Genomic DNA, 20375 nt, shown 5'->3' with positions numbered 1-20375 from the left:
ACGTGTTTGGGTCTCACCGAAGGCCGCACGACTGAAGCACAAGGCCTAGCACCAGCGGCAGCCGCCACTCTTGCTCTTGACTTCCAGCCTTTTTAAAACTCCTTCCTCTTTTCCCCGCTGACCAGAACCGGGAACAAGTTCAACAGGGAGCGCGAGTGGTTTCCAGAGCAATTCCTTGCYGTACTTGGAGAGGGAACTGCAGCTCATCTTGGTGCTCAGGATCAGAAGGCGCCCTGAGGAGAGCCCTTCAGAGGGAGGCAGCACCTGAAAGGTATAAATCTAAGGACTAATCTTTAAGGACAGACCTATACATCAGTGTAGGCACTGCGTAACACACCAACCCAGCCCTCAGCAAGGCTGCTCTGCATCCCCTCTTACACCATCAAGGACTTCATATGTTGCACCCCTGGAGGGCTTGAACAGCTGAGGTGCAAAATAGATTGCACTAAGTGAAGCCTTTAATAAGATTTTGATAACAATGATTTTTATGTTTATCTCCGAAGAGTTTGCTTTCRTAGCATCTGACTGATAAGCATATAATCTAGTTTTAATTTAATCTCTGCAGGTATTTCCCAATGGTAAATGTTAAGTTTTTATTGCTGCCTTACTCAGTAATAATCAGAGAAATGTCTGTAAGGCTGCTAGCATCCATTTGTATGCAGATAGCATCAGACTTTATAATAGCTGTAAAACTGACAGAATAGCCTCTAACTTCTGAGATGACATTATAAATACGTGTCAGTGCCGAAGCAAACACRTTTGGAAGGAAAATGAAATAAGAGATGTCATTAGGGGTTTAATGAAACAACCATAACTCTGCATTTATAGGAGATGTATGTAGACAGCGTGGAGCGGGGCCCATGCTGGGCGAGCGGCTCCCGGCACGCGGGACAAAGGAGATTCCCGGCACGGTCCGATGGGCAACACAGAAATGGAGCCTACGCTTCGGTGCTGGCTCCCCATGAACCCCTAAACGCTTGTTCAATCYGAGGTTTTTCCAGGATTATGAATACCGTGGTGTCCAGGAGCTGGTTATGGCTTCTTTCACACAACAATCCTGCATGTGGGAAGAACTCCTGTGGGAAGAGCAGCTGTAATCAGCGAGGACACCCAGGTGCGGAGAAGGGAACCCTGATACATGTCTGAAGCTCAATGCGACTTCCCTAGGGCCAGTTCCCTCAGTGTGAGACCTGGGATGGACTTGAAGCTTAGATCTTGGGCTGGACTTACACTGGGGAACAAGCAGCCACGAAAGCTCCCCTGGGTTAGCGCGTTGAAGGGAGCTCTGCTTTAGGCTGTGCTTCCCTAAGCCGCGCAGGAGCTGCGGGACTTGTGAGCGGAGCTGGCCGGGCGCCAGTGCAGCGGGAGCCGGCTGCGCTCCTGCAGGGACATGCCCCAAACGGGATTACACTTTAACAGAGGCCTCGATATTTCCTCCGTGGCGCTTAGATACGTGGCTCCCAAGGTCCACATTATTAGTCATAAAAGCAAACAGTCTCACCTCTGACACAAAAAACTGCGTTGAAGTCCGTGGGGACAAGGAATGGGAATACAGCACGGCYGCCGCGGCCAGGTGGGGATTTGAAAAGTTGCCACATAGACAAGGCAGGAAAGAAAAACAACAGACTTTTTAACGGGTGRATTAAAGGTACAAGAACAGCTTGGACAGTTCTTTTAGGTTGAGCAACTCTCGGGGCTATTATAAGTCAGAACATGTACGCCGCTTTAAGGCAGTCCTTTGAATGCAGGGTTTTGCTGCTTTCAGTCGTCCACTAAAATGAAAAATTAACCATTATGAGCATTTATTCATTAGAAGGAAAACTCAAATCACTTTCTACAGAGAGCCAAGATGAAAAGCCCTGGACGTGGGTGCGGGTRGAAGCCAGGCAGGTACCAGGCTGCTCCGGCTCCTGCGGTACCTGAAAGGCAAAGCGGATCTACCACGATGTGCCATGGAGAAGAGAACTTAAAAAAGAAAATCCCCGAGGATATATGACATTATTTCAAAAACAAAGCTATCAGATTTCCTTGAAGGAAGCATGAGCTACCTTTTTTTAAAGCTATTCACTACTAAGAACRCATTAAGAGCTATAGGTAAAGCTCAGCTGTATAAAATGTTTAGCCTACTGTCTCCTACTAGTTCTTTCTTTTCTCATCAGATTTTGTAAAAATACATTTTCGTGTGTGTGTAACAGCTCCGGACTGACGGTTCATTAAATGACCTTTCTGACAGCACTACCATAACAATACTTGCCAATATCAGATGTATACTGAGCTAGTGGTGAACCCAGTACCACTCACTCTGCATCTGAATATTACACATGTCCTTTTGCCATGACAGTCTTTGCTGTGCCAGTGTGAAAACGGCAGGAGCTGAGTGTAACGCAGGGTTTCCAATGACCTAAGAAAATCTTCTTCATGACAAACGAGTGGTGAATCTACCAGTATAAAGTATTTAAACAGATGGATAATCACCACAGCAACCCAAAACACTTCCACGACAGAAGTCATTCAGCAGCATTCCCTATCGGTAGGCTCCAGTCTCAGGTTTCTTAATGTGGGCAGGCAATATTTTATGTAAGAGAAGCCTAGCCAGTGTTTTCAGGTAACTTACAGTGGTTTCCAAGATCGGCATAAAAGCAAAAACACCCAGGACTGGCTCCAGGAAACAATTATTTAACTCTTCAGAGAGGAATTTAGTGACTCGACAAGCTTATTGCAGATTCTCAACTTCTCCTATCTCTGCTTCTTTGGACTGCTCTGTATTTCTGGACCTCTGCTCCCCATATGCAGTTTTTCCCTATCTGCACCAGAATAAGGACTAAAATATATATATATATACATATAAAAAGCTTTTTCATCCACCTAAAGACCTGAGTGCTCCTGGCAAGGCAGCAGAGGACTGTGCTGATCCAGCTAGGTGAGCCCTGTGCGTGCCCCTGAGGCCAGGCACCTGCGAGCTTAGCAAGCACCTCTGTAATGTTTTTGCAGATGTGACATTGCTCTGCAATATTTTTGCTTGCTAAACAGTGGTGGCGCCTCCATACCTTTAATACTACMCAGTATCAGGCATAATCTGCCTCAAGGGCTCGTTATTGCACAATTATCAACTACATGGGGCTTTGTGCTCTCTGAAGCACCAGCCCCTGCAACAGAGACAAGAACCTGACTCCTACTCTTGTGTCCACAATAGTTTCCAAATTTCATTGGGGTCAACACTGGGCTTCTAAATTGATTAATTAAAAGAGCCTAGAAAGAAGTGGCAGTGGCAAAGGAAGGAGACGAATGTAATTCTCGATATTCAACAGGTGGATAGGGGGTGTAAATGTTATTAAAGGTATGATAGAAAGAGCAAGCTTATGAAGTGAAACTTATGAAGGGAGATCTAAAACCTGTCTTTGGAGAGTTTGAGTTTTCTTTGTAAGTCAGCCAGATGAACCGGAAAATACCAATTTGCCTAATTAACATGTTTTGAATTGTATTTTTTTTCTAATTTGATCGGTTTATTATTTTCTCTGAAGCATGTTTATGTCTACTGCACTAGGAGCTTCTGCTGAGACATGTTTCCAGATTGAGACATATTACATTTGATGAATACATCATGTGAAAAAAATACATAATTTTTGAATGTATCCTGAAGATTGAAGTCTGCTAGTATGAATAGTGGAAAACAAGAATTCCAGTTTATTTATAAATATGTTAACTCTATTAGCCGATTGAAACCTGYCAAGAAATACAATCAGCAAAAGAAAATCATCACTGTTTTCACTGCATATGTTTTCAGGAATTCTGACAAGATTATAATTTCTCTATATATAGATTTTTCATGTCCTCCATGTATTTTTAACCATAAAATTACATAATTTGAAGCAGAAAGACTGACACTGCTAATGGATCTACTAACAACATCGAAGACATGCAGAGAAGTATGTGGAAAAGATCCTGCCTAGGTAGTAAAATTAAAAGCTGATTTTATTTTTCATTTAGGATCTTCCACGATTTCAAATGGACAAAATACACTGCTTCCTGTCCTGGATGTTACACGACGTGGTTGTGAAATACCAATGGCTGCTGCGTGCGTTTCCCCACTGAARTGTGTTCACTGGTGGGCAAAGGTAATCGGTAAAATATTTTGCAATCCTGCTAGCTGCAAGGCTTAATATAAACCTTGAATATTCATCTGACTAGCAGCAAAAGTCGCAATGTCCTTAATCGTACAGCTGGGAATGATCTTACATGGTAATTAGGGTGCAGCTTTTTTAATTTTTTGGAGGGTATTATGGAGGGCTTAAAAGCCCGAATAASAACAAAGATGGTGACATACTGAATGAGTTTAAGTCCATGGGGGGAAAAAAAGTTAAATTTCATGAAGATAAAACTCAGCAAAGGGAAGTTATGAGGCGACCACGGGAGGACAAAGGTGACGCAGCGACCGGCAGGGCCGTCACCGGCCTCCCCGCGCCGCACCTGWAGCGGCCGCGCGCCCGAGGTCAGCGCGGGGACCACTAGGTTAGGCCTTTTTATTACGATTTATTTATTTTTTCCAAGTCCCCGCAAGGAAGAGCGGGGGTAGCTGTGATTACGGGGAYAAAACGGCAGCCCTCCCCCTGAGGAAGCCGTTCCGCGGCCCCCCGCCACCCCGCACTGACATGGCGGCCGCGCGGGCTGGCGCGGGGGAGGGCGGCGCCGCGGGACGTCTCGCGAGGCCGGGCGGCCATGGCCGCGGCGGGAGGGGGGGCGAGTCCGCCGCCATCCCGGCAGCCATAGCGACGACGCTACCGGCGGCGGCGGCGGCTGCGGACAAAGGGGGCGCCGCGCGCCCGCACCAGCGGCCCCGGAGCGGTGAGTGCGCGGGGCAGGAGGGGGTCCCGCTCTGCACTGTCCCCGGGAGGGCGGCTCGGCCGCGCCGGTGCCGCCGTTATGGCGGCGGGCAGGGCCGTTAGCGCGGCTCCGCCGCTGCGGCCCGACGACGAGGGCAGCGCGGCGGGGGCAGCCGCGGGGCACCGCGGGGCCCTCTCTTGGCCGGGGCAGCGGCGTGTCCGCCTGGCCCGAGACGGGGGGAAAGGGCCGCGCGGCGCGAACGGTCGCGGGCCGCGTCCCGGAAACGCTCAGCGTGGGACTGGGGGGCCTGGAAGGGAAGAAGCGCAGGCTAAAAGCAGATGTGTCCCTAAAAACCCACCCGGGGTCCTCCTCCCGAGGCGGGGGTCGTGGGGTGCACGCAAGGCACAGGTGTCATCCTGCGTCTCTCGGTGTGGATCTCGTCGCTGGAGCGAAATCTGCGTTACTGTCACCTGCTCAGTGTTTGGAAAGCCGAGGGAAACAAAGAACTTAACGCGGGCCTAATAAATCTTAGTGTTGGTGTCAGCTTATGTGAGTCGCAGCCATCCGCTCTAATAGGTAACGCTCCGGGAATGTTTCATCTGCAGAGCGTCCCGGGGACGGTTATTAATCACGTTTCACCTCGGCCAGTAAAGGGGGAAACAAGAGGGTGTTTTGGCCCAGGCCGTGCGAAGTCTCCCCGAGTCGTCCTGCCAGTTTAAACGTGACTCTCCGCCTACACAAATATCTTGCAGAATAGGTGCCTGTATGGATTAGCAAATGGAGGGGAGGTTAGCCCGCTCGCTCAAGGTCACCGCGTGTCGGTGACGGAGTTTGCAGCGATGGAGCCCAGCCATCCCAACCCCTGCTCTGTGCTCCAATCGCTGGATGGCTCCCCCAAATAATTGCAGGCTGTTTAAACATTAGGTTGTGTAAGAGCACGTTGAGGCCTCCAAAAACTCTTGGAGGAAAACAAATATGAACAGACCTGCTTCAGATGTGCTGTGTTTGCGTGGGGTCTAAAGGTAAAACAATTGCTCAGCTTGACATAGGAAAGGCTTCTGAAGAAGAGGTTGTGGTTTATTTGTAAATACATGCTCAAAAGGTACACAAACTTCATTCATGAATTTGCTTGAGTATATCATGTCGGGAAACTTGCTGTGTACGTTTAGAAGTAGACTGAGATATGGTAACAAAAACAGATTGCACTGTAGTTAGTTTTTAAAAACAGAAATGTGGAGATTAGGAGTCTAATGAGGCTATTTTTGGATAAATTGCTTACAGGATGATATTCTTAGAGTTATTTGCAATTGTTTGAAGAAAAGAAAACAATTGAGAAGTCATGGTGATGAGGCTGTTGGAATTCAAAACGAAACAAAAAACTTCCCCATTTAATTTAATTTTTCAGTGGATATTGTTAAAAAAACATTAGCTGAGATTTGTTTTTAGTTCTGAGCCTAGAGGAAAGTTTCACTTCATGGGTTTTTTTTTTTCCTGTCAAGTTAAATTTATGAAGAGAGGGATTTCAAAGCAAACTCWGGCAGATCTGCGCTATTGTGATACAAGCAGAATTATATTTAGTAACTTCAGGGAGGAGAGATCTTTGCTGAGCTAAAAACAAMATTATCAGTGGCAATTGTTTGTATGGACTTCAGAGTGCTGGAAAGCTAGTTGACACTGTTGAGGTGTCCTGTAGTGAGAACCATCTCTGCCAGATTCCTGCACCTATGTAGAGTTTCATTGCGAGTACTAGGAGGATTCCCTCCACACAGCTTATGTCTTAAGACTTAAGGGCATAGATGTGTGTTTTGCAAAGATATGTTTGGGCTTAACCTCCCATTGTGGAGGTAATCGTGGTGCCTATTGACTGAAAATTTAGCCACAGTGGTAAGAGTGTGTGTTGCACTGTGTAGAATGGTGATACTGAAATTTGTTTTAAATGAACAAGCTGGGACACTAAAGGTGGTCTGTTGTGTAACTTCGTTCTGAACCCTTACAGGATTGGTGCTTTAGAATTAGTTTGCACAAATAAGTTCTTAAAATGCAAACTTTCTTGTAAAGATCTCTTAAAAGTTTCAGGTTGACGAGTGCTGTATGAAAGGAAGGCTGTTACTAATAGTACACCAGCAAATCTCTGCATACATGTTGTTTGTAATATGGTCTTTGGGAAAGGTGCTTTTACTGATGTTACTTGGTGAGATATTACAGCTAGGTGACTTCTAAGAGAAAATAATTATCTCAAAAGGGTGCTTGTTGCTTTCATAGAAGTTTCACACAAATTTATATCCTGCATGACACTGCTGTGTCAGCAAACGTGGGCTGTAGGCCTTGGTTTGCCAGGCTTTCCTTCTGCCAGTTTGAGTGGTAACTTCTTATCCAGCCAAGGTAAATAAGGAAAGGAAGCAATAGCAGGATATACTTTTTTAAGATTAGTGGCTTTCAGCCTGCAAGTTTGTGGAAATCCTGGTTTATGCACTACTTTTCTGATGGGTACAGAGGAAAAGGGAGCTGGGCATTAAGCAGTATTTAAATGGCAAGGTATCAACATCGTGCTGCTGATTCAAAATAATCTGGAACACCTAGCAGTAGTTTGCTTTTGGTTGTAAGGTAGTTGGAAGAACATACTAAAATATGTTTTAAAGTTTTTATTAGAAAAGCTAACATTTGATCACTTCAGAAGATTGCAGCATGTGTGCAGGCATGTTTGTAGTATATATAGGTTTGAGAATCTCTGGTTCTAATACAAGCTTACTGCATTGAATTAACTTTTCACAGGATTTTTTAATTAATGTTCTGCCTTTGAGAAGTTTCAGGATGAATTGTTTTATATTTTTGTGAGCAGGTTTTTTTTTCACCATAGATCCTCATATAATCATCTTGTACTTGATGGAACAATGGCTCTTACTCAGCAATAGTAAATTAAGTTGTTAAAGAAATAATAACTAGATTTGTGCAAAATGATTCCAGAATTCTTCTGGAACAAAAAAGGTTTAGTACAATTCTAGCAAGCACGTAGAACCCAAATTGCCATTTACAGACTCTTTTTTTCTTTTCTTTTTTTTTTCCTACACCCTTCTTAATTAGGTAGCAGAACATCAACTTGGAACGCTAGCACTGGAGATTTGTTTTCAGAATATTATTAGTAGCAATTCAGTGAACTGGAAATAAATCCATGCTCTGAAAAGAAACTGGATCTTGGGGGAAAGAGATTCCACTAAGAACCATACTCTTAAATTCTACAATGATGATTTTCGCTTTTTGAAAAAATAAGCTGAAAAAAAAGCTGAAAAGCTTAGATTGTGAATTAGAATCAGAGTCTAAAAATTTGAAGTTGTTAAAGGAACTACACTACTACTACTACTAAGGAACAGTCTACACATGTTCTAATGAACATCTAAATCTGTGTGGTCTTTCAAATATGAAACATCTGTTGATCAGAGAAGTAAATGTTATGGCATTTGTGACATACAAACAGTCAAAATATATATTTTTTTAATGCTAGGGATATGCTTTGCTAGAAATCTTAGAAAATAAATTTCTTCAGGTGCTACTAGTCCAGTGAACACCTGAAATGGACTTTGTTTCATAAAAAGTGAAACTTGCAGCTAGTAAGTCAGTAGGAAGYTAGTTGTGATATTCTTTTAGTATTTTCTACTGTGAAATAGTAGAATAGAAAGGAGACTTTGAGTTTGATTAATAACCTAAAAGAGATACAGTAAGATATGGCATTCTTGGAAAAGATGTATGTACCTGTTTTACTTTGTTCTGTCTGTGGTATGGAAAATCAGTGATGGGTGTATTCAGGAATCTGGTCTTAACCTTATTTTATGAATTAGATTTATGATTATTGCTTGATCAGGTCATGGGTTCTGGTTTTAATTCTGAAGTGACGCTTAATAAAACAAAACTGGGGGTGGTGTCTCTGGGTCTGTTTGACTAGAGATGGTGGTGGAAGAATATCCTTGTTATTTTTCAATCAAATAACAAWTCCAGAATCTATTTAGTGCTGTTCATCCCAGCTATTTTTAAATCTGTTGCCTTTGACTACCATCCAGTTGTAATAAGAGTTTAGTTTAAGCAAGGCATGAAGATGTTCCCCATTCTTTTGTTCTGAATCTGTGACTTGACATACCTCAGTGCCTGTGCAAGCAGCAACGTAAGTTATTACGCTTCAGCCTGGAATGTTTTCAGTAGGTCACTGTGCAGCAAGACTCCTCCTAAATTATGACTACGGCTGTAGTCTTGTGCTTCCTCATCTCTGCTTTGTTTTCTATCRGTGTTAATTTTGTGAGGCAAGGATGGGATTTTGTTATTTGTTTTTTTTTGTTTGTTTGTAAATAACCAATATAAGCAAATTTGTAATGGATTGGGACCCCAAAGTGCTATAGTGATAGACTGAGAGAGTGCTTTTCCATTTACTTAATAGTGTTTTTAACTAGAGGGAAATAGGGTGTGACTGTATTTCTTTATTTTCATATTTTGAAGGAACTTAAATATAGATTCTTAAACATATATATATATATCATATATATTCTTGTATGCATCAGTTTGTTATAGATTTATGGAAATAATCTTCTTTCCTTTTCTCTTTTCCTTTTTTTTTTTCCCCTTCAGAATTGCCAAAATGCTTTGGAATTCTTAAAGGATTCAAAAACTGAAGTCTCTGAGGATACAAAATCATAAGAACACAAGAAGCAGCAAGGAGGATTCAGTGCCAATGCAGCAACAAAAAAGACAGCCAGAGTTAGTGGAAGGAAATCTTCCTGTTTTTGTTTTTCCTACAGAACTTATATTTTATGCAGATGACCAGTCAACACACAAGCAGGTGTTGACTCTTTATAACCCCTATGAGTTTGCCTTAAAATTCAAAGGTGGGTTTCTTAGGTTAAGTTCTATTAAAGGGTTAGTTGGTGATCTTGAAGAGCCTAATTATAACTCATGTAACAAATCATATTGGTGGCAAAACTAAACTTACGTCCATCCATAAATCTGTTTATACAATTAGTGAGATATTCATGTTTTATTATTACTGTTCTCCTTTCCAATTGCAGTTCTTTGTACAACTCCCAATAAATATACGGTGGCTGATGCTGCTGGTGCAGTGAAGCCTCAATGCTGTATTGATATGTAAGTAAAAGTTTGGTTATTTTTTTTCCTAAATATAGGACATCTGAGAATATCTTGTTTTTCTTCATTTTTCAGTGGTAGAAAATGCCAGCATATATAATATAAATTAAATTGGATAAATATATAGTAATTTTCTAATCTCATATATTATTCAGGTTGCCCAGTCTTTGCTGTTCTTTTGTTTTAGGTCAGTGGTACTAAAATACTGGAAAAGAAAAAATATTTTCTTTTTAAAATTTTGTCTTTAAGCATAAGTAATGCTAGCAAATGGATCCTGTAGCATAGTTTGTAAATCAGCAGTGAGAGTAATGTGAGCTTCTTCTTAGTACTTTGTTGTTTCTAAGAAGAAAAGCAAGACCCCCAGGGCTGGGATTTCTTTGTGAGAAATATTTGTTTGCAGATTGGCAAAATGAAAATGTATGAAGTTCTACTGAGCACACTTTCCTGGGACATATTTAATAAAGGTACTTTTGCCTACCTTTCCCCTTGACCACTACTCTTGTTCTCTCTCTCTCTTTTCCTTGTTTCTCCTTTCAGGTCCCAACCTAATAACAGAGAAAAGATGAAAATAGGTTAAGTTACCACAGCAATGTAGGGCCTGTAGGCTGCTATAATTCAAAGCAAAGAAAGCAGTAGATATTTAAGCTAAAATAGCTTGACCTTTTTCATCTTCCGTTTGCCCTGTTATTTCTGTGCTGATGTATGTGAGTTGTGGGTAGTCAGGTATGGCTAAAGGAGAGGATGAAGTACCTGAAGAGCAGACAGAACTCTGCCAGCTCTAAGACTCTGGTATCCCTGGCTGATGAATGGCCATATTTAAAACAAAACAAAAAGCACAACACTGCTAAATGATCTGTGTTTGGCCACTTAAGTATCACTGTGCTTAGGGGACTGGTCTTTTCCTTCTGTTAGTTTTATTAAGTATAATTTAGAAAATTGTAGGAACTGACCAAATAGAGAGGATATTAAAAAAAAAAAAAAAAAAAAAAAAAAAGGACTAATAAGTTTGAGTGGGCAGGGGGGATAATCCTAAAAACAGCACAAAATTGATCAGAAGATACAGGCATATTAGTGAGCTATTCTAGTCTTCAGCAGTTGCTCACACAATATTGATGGCATTCAGGTCATATTTGACAAATGTCTTTTGATAACTAAATGAAAATAAGATGTATACTGGTTCTGTGGGATTTTTTTGTAGCAAAAACCCCACCCTGTTCCAACGGTTGTTGTCTAAGGGCAGTGTTTACTGCTAGGATGTGAGCAGTACTATGTTAGGTATGGCCATTTGCCAGATAAACAGATATTCTACAGAGCTTGTAATTATGCAATGATCTCTAAAAAGAAACAGGAGAATGTATCTGTTTATAAGGGTCTGCAGAGAAACATCTCTTTGCTTGGCAGCAGATGCATGTTCTCATAGCACAGTGTTATGCAAAGATTCTGTTTAGGTTGATACTTAGTAGTACCACAGCGCTAAGAGTAGAAACAAAACTTTAAAACAAAGTGTTAAAGGAAAAAGAAAGTTGATGTCCTGATATGTTGTATGAATTAAAATTGTTGAGGGAAAAAAGCTGTTTGTTTTAGTGCAGGCAGTTGCACAGCCAGCAGTCAAACTACTCATAAGCTCACACTCTTGCTTCTAAAGCCATGTAGAACTACCTGTGTTCCTGCAGGCTTCTAGCTTAGATGACTCGCTCTGTTTCCTTCTCGAATAGTCTATTCGAAACCAGATAACAATTACAAGAACTAGCTCTGTGTTAATGATTGACTTTGTAGATATCTTCATGTCATATAGTTCCTTTACATGCAATCTAAAACATCTGTTTCTTGCAGCTTTTTGATATGTATGTTGTCAAAGATACATTTCCTTTCTTGAAGCAATTTTTTTWAATCAGATTTGCTGTTATTTTCTTTAAAATGTAGAGTAGCCTTTAGGAGAAAAAGTTTTCCACATTCCACTTTGGAAAGAATAATTACAATCCATATTAACCATAATAATTGATATGACTTCAAAACCTAAATGGCATCATTTTTTTAATGGTAGGTATGTGAGTATTTTCATAGTATATTTGCAGAGAGGAGACAGCTGAGCAAAGCACCATTGACAAAGGTCTGTATGGCCTTTGATTGRTGTTATTTTAAAACTGCCCTTTATGGGTCTTCCAGACAATATTTCTATGAAAAACCATAAAGTTTAGCAGGAAAACAACTGAATTAGCACTCGGGCGTTATGTCTGCACTGCAGTCTCAGCTGCGCCTACTCCCTCTGTAGATGAATCCCACCTAACTCCTGCTGGCTAGTGGAGCAGCTGTAGCYTCAGGCATTTCAAGGCTGGATGCAAAACATGCCCATACCCATGCAAAACAAAGCTCATTTTTTTGCTATAGGGTAAATGAGTTTTGCTTCTGAGGAAGCCCTGTAAGTCTTTAAGTGTGGTTTCCTCTGGAAGCCACTTTTGCCATTGCCCTGTCTGTCCACATGTTTGGCAGTCCTGCTCTTCTCTCCTTCCCTGTCCACCCCTGCCCCTCATACCTTTGAAAGGTGCTGGCCAGCATCAAACAACTTATGATAAAGGATTAGGCATCTATGAAACAACTTGTACTTCATGAAAATTGGCAGATAGGTCTTAGATTGAGGCTAAGACTGTGTTCTGAGATGAAGAATTAAATATTCTTTTTGCCCAGCCAGTTGGATTTGTTGCATTTGAGAACCAGAGAACTCTCTCCTGTGCAGCCAGCATGGGAAGGGGAGAGAGGGCAAGCTCAGATCTCCAGGAAGGTTGAGTGGAAGAGGAGGGAATGAGGATCTGGGCTATTGACCTGTATCTGTGTACAGGGCAGAGAGGGGGCACTTGGGTTGCAGGATGAATTTCCACAGGAGAACTAGTTTTATTAGCCCCCCTGTTCAAAAGTGCTATTTTCCTCTACAGTGTGATCCGTCACAGAGATGTTCGGGCTTCTCACTTCGGAGTGATAGATAAATTCCGTCTGCAAGTGTCTGAGCAAAGCCAGAGAAAAGCACTGGGGAGAAAGGAGATCATTGCTACTCTACTTCCATCTGCAAAGGAACAGCAACAAAAGGAAGAGGAGGAAAAACGAATAAAAGAACATCTGACTGAAAGTGTCTTTTTTGAGCAGACTTTGTGTCAACCAGGTAGCTGAAATCTTACTTTCGCTCCTCAAGTCCTCTGAAAGAATTGAATCACTCAAATAACTAGAGAAAAAGTGGACTAAATTAATTCTTGTAATTACTTGCAAGACTGCCATCTTTATTTCTGCGGGATGGTAGTGCTCAAGAACCCAAACTGTGGCTGTTCTGTTTATGATTGAGATCCCTTGCTGCCCGAAGTTTACATCTTGTGCCTTAAAGAATACCTGCTTGCATCCCTCTGGTGCAGAATTTCTATTATAATTCTATAGATTATATTTTATATAGGTAGGTTACATATAGGATCCTGCAAAAGGATTGAGGTGTGTGTGTGTATGTGTTTTCCCTGGGCTCTTTCTTTCAGAACATATGCCCCTTCTGAGTTTGTTCCAAAGCCTTAATCCCCCATTTCCTGATGAGCAGGAAATGGTGCCAGAACGATTTCTAAAGTGCTCCTTGTTCTGTGCCATCTCCCTTATGGGAGTGCAGAGAAGCACAGTTGCTAGCTGCAAACTGTGTTGTGAACATGACGAGGTTCTAGGAGAATCCCCCGTTAGAGAAAGCGAATCTCTAGGAGCCCTGGAACCAGAATAAAATGTTTGAACTGTCTGAGGAATCTGATAATTGGTGTTAATACAAATGGCTTTTCCTCTGTTTAAAAAGAAAATAATGGATTGGCAGAATTAAAATAGGATTTGTTCTGCTATCCTCTAAGAAGATTAAAAAAAAAAACTTGATAGAAACACTGGCTAATTTTTAGTGTGTCTTAAGAACTTGGACAGAGATATTCAGCTAACATTGTATCAGCTGTTTTTAAAGGTTACAGTGTGCTTCTGAGTAGGTTCCAGCTACTAAACTGCAGCACAATAAAGAACATGCAGAACAGAATTTCCCCTTGGTCTGTATTTCCTTACTAATACTGCACTGTCAGTGTGTTTCACACTCTTCAACGTGTCTTTCAAATGCTGCTGCTCTGTGGCATCTGAACTGCTGCTGGCAGGTGCCACCCTTGAATCCTGTGAGGAAAGAAGGGAGCTTATCTGGCCCAAGAATCTCTCCTCTTCTTGTAGCTAGGGTTGGGGGGGGGTTCTGTTTGTTTGTTTTGAGAAGTAAGCACAATCTGCTGCCTGGGCTGCTCCTTTAGTTATTCTTTCCAAATTGGTTACTATTACTGAAGGAGTTGGGATCAAGGCACGAGTTGGGATGTGTAGTGAAACCTCAAGCACCACTGAAACCATCCAGTTGTCATGACTCTGTGTGTGTGTATTTATATTTATATATATATACGCACACACACATATATATATACACACACACACACACATATCTATATATATACACACACACACACACACACACACTTAAATATATAGCCACTTGGCTTCTCAGGTTGTGTTCCAGCAAAAGGGAGGGGTTTGGTAAGTCCTGTAAAAACAAGTTCCAGCATCAGGCTTAGAAGAGGGAGCAACTTTCTTGCTGCAAAATGCAAAAGATGGGCTTAAGTTTTGTCTCATTTCCTCCCTTTCTCCAGTCATTAAAGAAAAAATAAAATGTCCTACTGCAGATACTTCTGCAAAATATTTAACATTTATACTGCTTAGATATTCCTTTAAATGCATATAATTATTTTTCAGAAAACAGAACTGCCTCATCGGGACCTAGTTTACTGACAGTCTTCCTGGGTATAGTGTGCGTTGCTGCACTGATGCTACCTACTCTGGGGGACATGGAAACCCTGGTGCCTCTCTACCTCCATTTAAGTGTGAATCAAAAGTTAGTAGCTGCTTATGTTTTAGGTAAGTATTTTGGATTTTTTAACTGTTTTCCTGCAACTTCTGTGATCCAAGAAAATCTTCCCCAGTTTGCTTTAGGAAACATGGTGGAGAAAAAGCACCACAGTGAACTTCCTTTTGCATATCCACTGACAGACACTGTGTACAGACACTGTGATAAAAGGAAATGGATCATCCTAAGTATTCTGGGCCAAATTTTAGTTAATCTTTGTAATAAACAGGCTCTAGCCTGTTAATTTCACCTTCATTTGGTGACTGGTCAAATTACCAATGCCTACGATCTGCCAGCAAAGCTGAAAGGAATGTGCTGTAGTTTCTTATTCTTACATTGAAATACAGAGTTCTTATACTGCAGAACTTAGAGCTCTTCTGTTATATTAAATTCTCTTTCCAGCCTATCTGACTGGTTTGAAAGTCTTGATATGTAATTTGCTGATAAACTAGCAAGCCTAAAAAAGTTGCATGTTTCATTTGATACGACTATTTTTCTGTAACTGTTTCAGATTTGAAGAACAGTCATACTAAACTCATTCTCCTGTCCCACTACCTGGCATAAATCAGGAGTTAAAGGAGAGGAGCTAGGGAGCCTCAAACTGATAGATAGAGGTGAGGTAGTGATGGAAAAAGATGCAGGTTCTCAGTGGTTAATGCGCACACTTATTTTAATAACTGCCTCGCTCAGTGAAATGGTGTTGAAACTCACCTGACACTAACAAATTGCTCCCATCTTTGTCTGGGATGGTGGTGATGTATTTTTGGATCAGGACCTTGCAGTATCCCTTGCTTTATTTTTAACTGGAGTCTTGAGAATTACTCCAATTTCAGCTGGTACCAATTACAGAAGTCAACTATGTGACTTCATCTATTTGCAACAATTTACCGATCTCGAGGTGCACTATGACATACAAGTTCTTACCAGTTCTGATTCCTTTGGTAGCCGTGTTCTTAAGTACATGGATAGATTCTTCTGAATGCAGCTCTTGTTCACAAAGGACACAGGTTGAGTACCCTTGAGAAGATGAAGACACTGTCTTCCACAGCTAAGAAAAACAGAGAGGTTTAGCCTTTAATTGAAAATGGAATTTTATACCACAACAACTGCACTATGTGACCTATGAGAACTATTTTATGAGAAATGTTTTACAAAATAAACTGTTTATTACCTGAATGTTACTATATAAGTGGTATAGGTTTTCTGTTACGCTTTCTGTAACCTCTGGTGCTAGTCTGCAAGGATTCAGACAGCTTAAGAGCTGAGGCCTCTTTCAGTTCTTGCCATAGTGATTTTCTAAGCTAATCTAYACCTTAACAAATACTTGATCTATATTTTCTATTCAATGGATAAAAGACTTACCTAAGGGAAGGCAGTGTTACAACTTTGTCCTGTCGTACTTGTATCTTTGAAATCTTTATGAAGGAAACAGTTGAAGTTAGTTTATAGTGGTAGGATAGTAAAATAATCTCATCAGTTTTTGTCCATGGTGAGATGTCAGGATGTTAGCTGAACTCTCTGTAGTGAAAGAATATTACATGAGTATTTTCTGAGCCTAGAAGAAAGCACGATTGCCTGAAAACTCAGAAAAAATAAAATTATTGTTTTCATGTTACATAAGTTGGAATTCAACCTATTTTTTTTACATGCCTCCTTGCCTTCTGTAGCATGTGTATTTCCTAAGAATTTGCAGATTTGTGTCTTTTTCTAGATCAGTACATCATTAAAGTGAAGCTCTAGTATGTTTTTAGTCCCACAACTCCTGCTTTCATCTGCTGAAGCCCTCTCTCTCTCTCTCTCTCTTTTTTTTTTAATCTTTAACTATGAGAGCAGTTCTTTCCCCTCCCATTTTAAAGGTCCCAACAAAGAGGCTGTAGAAGACTCCCTGTACAGACCGAGGGAAGCTTAACTGATCAAAGCCGAGCTTTGGACAAAGATGCTATTCTGCACAGAGCAGGAGAGTCTTGTAGTTTTCCATTAATCTGCCTTAGTGATGATTCAGCATTTGAATTACGCTGCCCGTAACTATTCCCAGTTAAATTTGCCCTCTTGGGTGCTATTATTGTGCTTACCTAAGTTAAAATCTCAATGGTATTTTTTTCTAGCTAAGAGGTCTATACTTTTTTTTGGAGCTTGCAGTTTCTTTTGAAATTTCTGTGAGTAGTTTTACTGCACTTCAGTTTAATTTCCTACACTAACTTTGACTATATCAAGATCTGGAGCAGTAGTATTTAAGTGGGCCTCTATATGTCCATTCTGCATGTAATTTTTGCTCTCATCTGATTGTCTGAGCTRTGACCAGCTAGCTGACTCTTCTCTATTTTGAATGTTTTATTTACTGAAATTAAAATGTCTAGTTCTTAATTCTTGTCTTTCAGGTCTCATCACCATGGTTATTTTGAAAACATGAGCAATGGTTTAATAGGATGTCAAACACCTTACTGTATATTCACATCATGAATGTGGACTGCCTTTTACTCCCATTTGGCTCATTAAGATGCTAGCAAAGCTGTTCAGTGATTTAAGATACCTTCAGAAGTGTAATATATTTTAACTATGTATAATAAATGAAAGACTCAAGCACTTTTACGTGCTTCTGTAACAGACAGCTATGAAATGTTCAGTGATACCTGTGAAAATAATTTGAAAAACTTTTATATCTACACCTACTGTACAAAATCCTTATTAAAGCAACATTTGTTATTTGTAGTCTACGTTCACATCAGTGTGTGATCACTACAGACGCAAACTGTCTTATGTAAAACATCCACATGGCTTGCAGTTGTACATACAGAGATCGGTGCATAACACTTCTGTATTCATACTGGAAGGATGAAAGTCATACCAAATCATGGAAGAAGATTAAAATTTCCATCCGTGAAACTATGAAATAAACCATTAAATTTAGGTGAAGTAGTAGTTCTCCAATTCCTTACTTCGTTATTACAAGTATACCACTGAGTGCTTTTCTTACTTGGGGAAATAATTTCTGCAACAGCCATTTTTTTTTTATCATGAGTATTGACAGTAAAAAAATCTGTAATTAGGACCTTTCATTTTTTTTAGGGATGCATGCAATATACAAATGAAATGGCATTAATATAAGTGGAACTCGCACTGTAAACTAGTATAGAAAAAATGAACGTTTTCTAGTAGTTTAGTCTCTACCACGTATAGCAAAGGCATTCCTCTAGCCCTCCCCCCGTACAGCTCTGATAGTGGATTTCTTTTGTATGAGAAACTCCTGCTCAAATTTCATTTTTTATATTCTAGATGAGTGTTTACACTTTTTTTCATTTAAGAGCTCTTTCCCATTGTTGGTATTTCATTGTAGTTACCCAGTTTAAAAATCTTACTTTGAATGAGGGCCCAGTATTCCTGCATTTGATTTGTGCACACAAATCCTTTGTTTATTTATAAGAAGTTTCTATAATATGCTTGGATCTGTATAAAAATTGTTTTGGGAATTAATCCTTCTTTCCCCTTGCATGTTATGGATCAATTTTCTGTTCATGCATGGAGGCCTAAAGAAACCATGCAGACATGAGTGTTATTTAAAAAAAAAAAATACACAAAAGGTGAGGTTGCATTTAAGTTAACAATTACTGTACATCTCTCTTTATAATACACTAAGTCTTTAAAGGGCAATAAAATGTGTCTTTAATTTGATTCTCATATGGACTGAGATTGTGTCATCTATGAGGGTCAGATGATAACAGGGAGGTATTAACCATCCTGGGGGGAAAAAATGTTACTCACCAGCTGAGAACTTGAATCCGGTGTTGCACMTGCAGGGCTTCCTTTCCCCTTACAGACTTAAATCCTGCATCAGGGAATTCACAATCCCTATAAGCAAGTCCGGAGAGCAGCAGCCTCTTAGTCCCAAATGACCATGCGCTACCACAGACCAGAATTAGAAAGTGGGAAAAAGCAACGCAGAGACCCATAGGGACAGGGGTCTTTTTCAGAGATGTTAAAGACAAACAAAGGGCTGAGATGGGGGGAGAGTAAATTTTCTTTTAACAAGGGGATTCACAGTGTTTTTAATCGCTTTTTTTCCCTTAAATGCAATACACATACACCTATATCTAGTACCTAGAGGCTSCTTTGTAGGACTGTGGCAAACACAGAATGTCTTCAGAAATGAGACCTGAACCAGCACATATGCCTCCTCTTAAAAACACCAGGAAAAGCAGTTAGGTGTTCACGTCATTTCCTATTCCTGACTCTTAGCAAAAACAAAACAGTCATTTCCTTCAAATGGAGAAGTATTTTGAGGAAACAGTTAGCGCATTAAGATCATCCAGCAGAAACAATCATCTTGTTTACCCAGCACTCACCATGGCACCGATTCCTCAAACGAGCAGCCTGGCAGGCAGGAAACAAAACTGCTGCTAAGAGAAGCAGTTGTCCTTAGTGCCACCCCTTGGTGCACAATTCCTTCTCTGGATCAGAAAATGCTTCAAATTCCCCATTTTCTTTAATGAAAGGGATCACAGACTGCTTAAAACCACAAGAGATCCAGTGTAACTGGCTCTGGGGACAGATCTGGCCTTCAGGAAAYGGGCTCTTCCCTGTGGGGCCACAGGAAGCCCCAGGAGATGGGGGAGCGGGTCCAGCAGCCCTTATACAGAAGCCACCTGAAAAYGAACCCAGTCCCTGCAAAGGGAGCTCCTCGCTCAGCTGCTGCTGACATTTCTCCCACCAGGCCCAAGGAAGATCACTGAGCACGCAGTCAGGTGGGGACAGGCACTGCTCTTAGTCAAATAGCTCCAAGAGAAGGTCATGGCCAGAACTGCCCTCCGCAGCACCACGCAGAAATCCTTCCCTGAAGCAACTAGCCTGGAGCTTTCAAAATCAGCTACGTGCTGTTCTGGTTTATGATCTAATTGGCAAGTATCATCTGATAAATAACAAGCCTAAACTACAGAGGAGCTGCCAGATAGGTTTGGCAATGAATCACCACCTGGTCTCAGTTTCTTTTCTCACTGTTTACGTAAGATACCTGGCTTTTTCCTGGCAGATGTCAAGTTTCACCAACCCTTTCCTTTGTCAGGTATATGAATATTATATTTAATCATTCAGCGCCTTCTCCCTCTTTTGCGCCTCGCCAATCCATTCCACTCGTAGGGAAAAKACAGCAAGGGACTTGCCAAAGTCAGTAAGCTAGATCCAAAAATAMTTTGTTTACAGGAAGAAAAACTCAAATCACAGAGCGATATGCTTCACAGCTTCTGCCTTGATCACTGCAACCTCAAATTCAGGGGCCAAGCTGYATAGCAGGCCTTAAAATCAAAGGAGGTGAATTCCTGGTCAGAGCATCTCAGGTATTTTGTGCTGTGAGCTCCCTTGAGGCCTCYCGGGCAAGAAATGCTAGAAGAGGCAAGGGAACAGACTGCAGCTCAGGGCACGCAGGGCCGAGTAATCCTGGCACGACCCTGCTGTTTAGCGGCCAGCTGAGATAGGGCTCGGTGGGTGCAGAAAAACAGATTCTTTC

The 20375-nt window shown here is 41.2% G+C and overlaps 1 protein-coding gene across 4 annotated transcripts; it reads left to right on the top strand.

The window, feature by feature from the left end:
- The first annotated feature begins 3991 nt into the window (after positions 1 to 3991).
- On the top strand, positions 3992 to 18414 carry MOSPD1 (motile sperm domain containing 1). Of its 4 annotated transcripts, none has more exons than XM_026038911.1 (6): positions 3992 to 4115; positions 9433 to 9689; positions 9870 to 9945; positions 12876 to 13099; positions 14728 to 14889; positions 16735 to 17238. In XM_026038911.1, exons 2-6 carry the CDS (start codon positions 9536 to 9538, stop codon positions 16785 to 16787), a joined length of 669 nt encoding a protein of 222 aa, XP_025894696.1. In that variant the 5' UTR covers positions 3992 to 4115; positions 9433 to 9535; the 3' UTR covers positions 16788 to 17238. The 4 variants fall into 4 exon arrangements, 3 of the variants coding, with proteins under 3 accessions (XP_025894696.1, XP_025894697.1, XP_025894695.1); XR_003249317.1 differs by lacking the exons at positions 3992 to 4115; positions 16735 to 17238 and adding exons at positions 4747 to 4842; positions 17257 to 18413 and having other exon boundaries at positions 9433 to 9561; XM_026038912.1 differs by lacking the exons at positions 3992 to 4115; positions 16735 to 17238 and adding exons at positions 4802 to 4842; positions 17257 to 18414.
- Positions 18415 to 20375: the final 1961 nt, after the last annotated feature.

This window comes from Nothoprocta perdicaria, unplaced genomic scaffold (assembly GCF_003342845.1).
Source record: "Nothoprocta perdicaria isolate Ctin4 unplaced genomic scaffold, notPer1 scaffold_22, whole genome shotgun sequence".
Classification (NCBI taxonomy): Eukaryota; Metazoa; Chordata; class Aves; order Tinamiformes; family Tinamidae; genus Nothoprocta; species Nothoprocta perdicaria.
Note: the sequence above shows the minus strand (reverse complement) of the source record. Positions and strands in the feature narration are given on the sequence as shown.

What these genes read in the sequence shown, in the direction of transcription:
- MOSPD1 (XM_026038911.1), top strand. Translation starts at nt 9,536, where the DNA reads ATGCAGCAACAAAAAAGACAGCCAGAGTTAGTGGAAGGAAATCTTCCT. An exon ending in GCAGACTTTGTGTCAACCAG is followed by an intron (nt 13,100 to 14,727) that starts GTAGCTGAAATC and finishes ATTATTTTTCAG; the next exon opens with AAAACAGAACTGCCTCATCG. An exon ending in AGTAGCTGCTTATGTTTTAG is followed by an intron (nt 14,890 to 16,734) that starts GTAAGTATTTTG and finishes CCCATTTTAAAG; the next exon opens with GTCCCAACAAAGAGGCTGTA.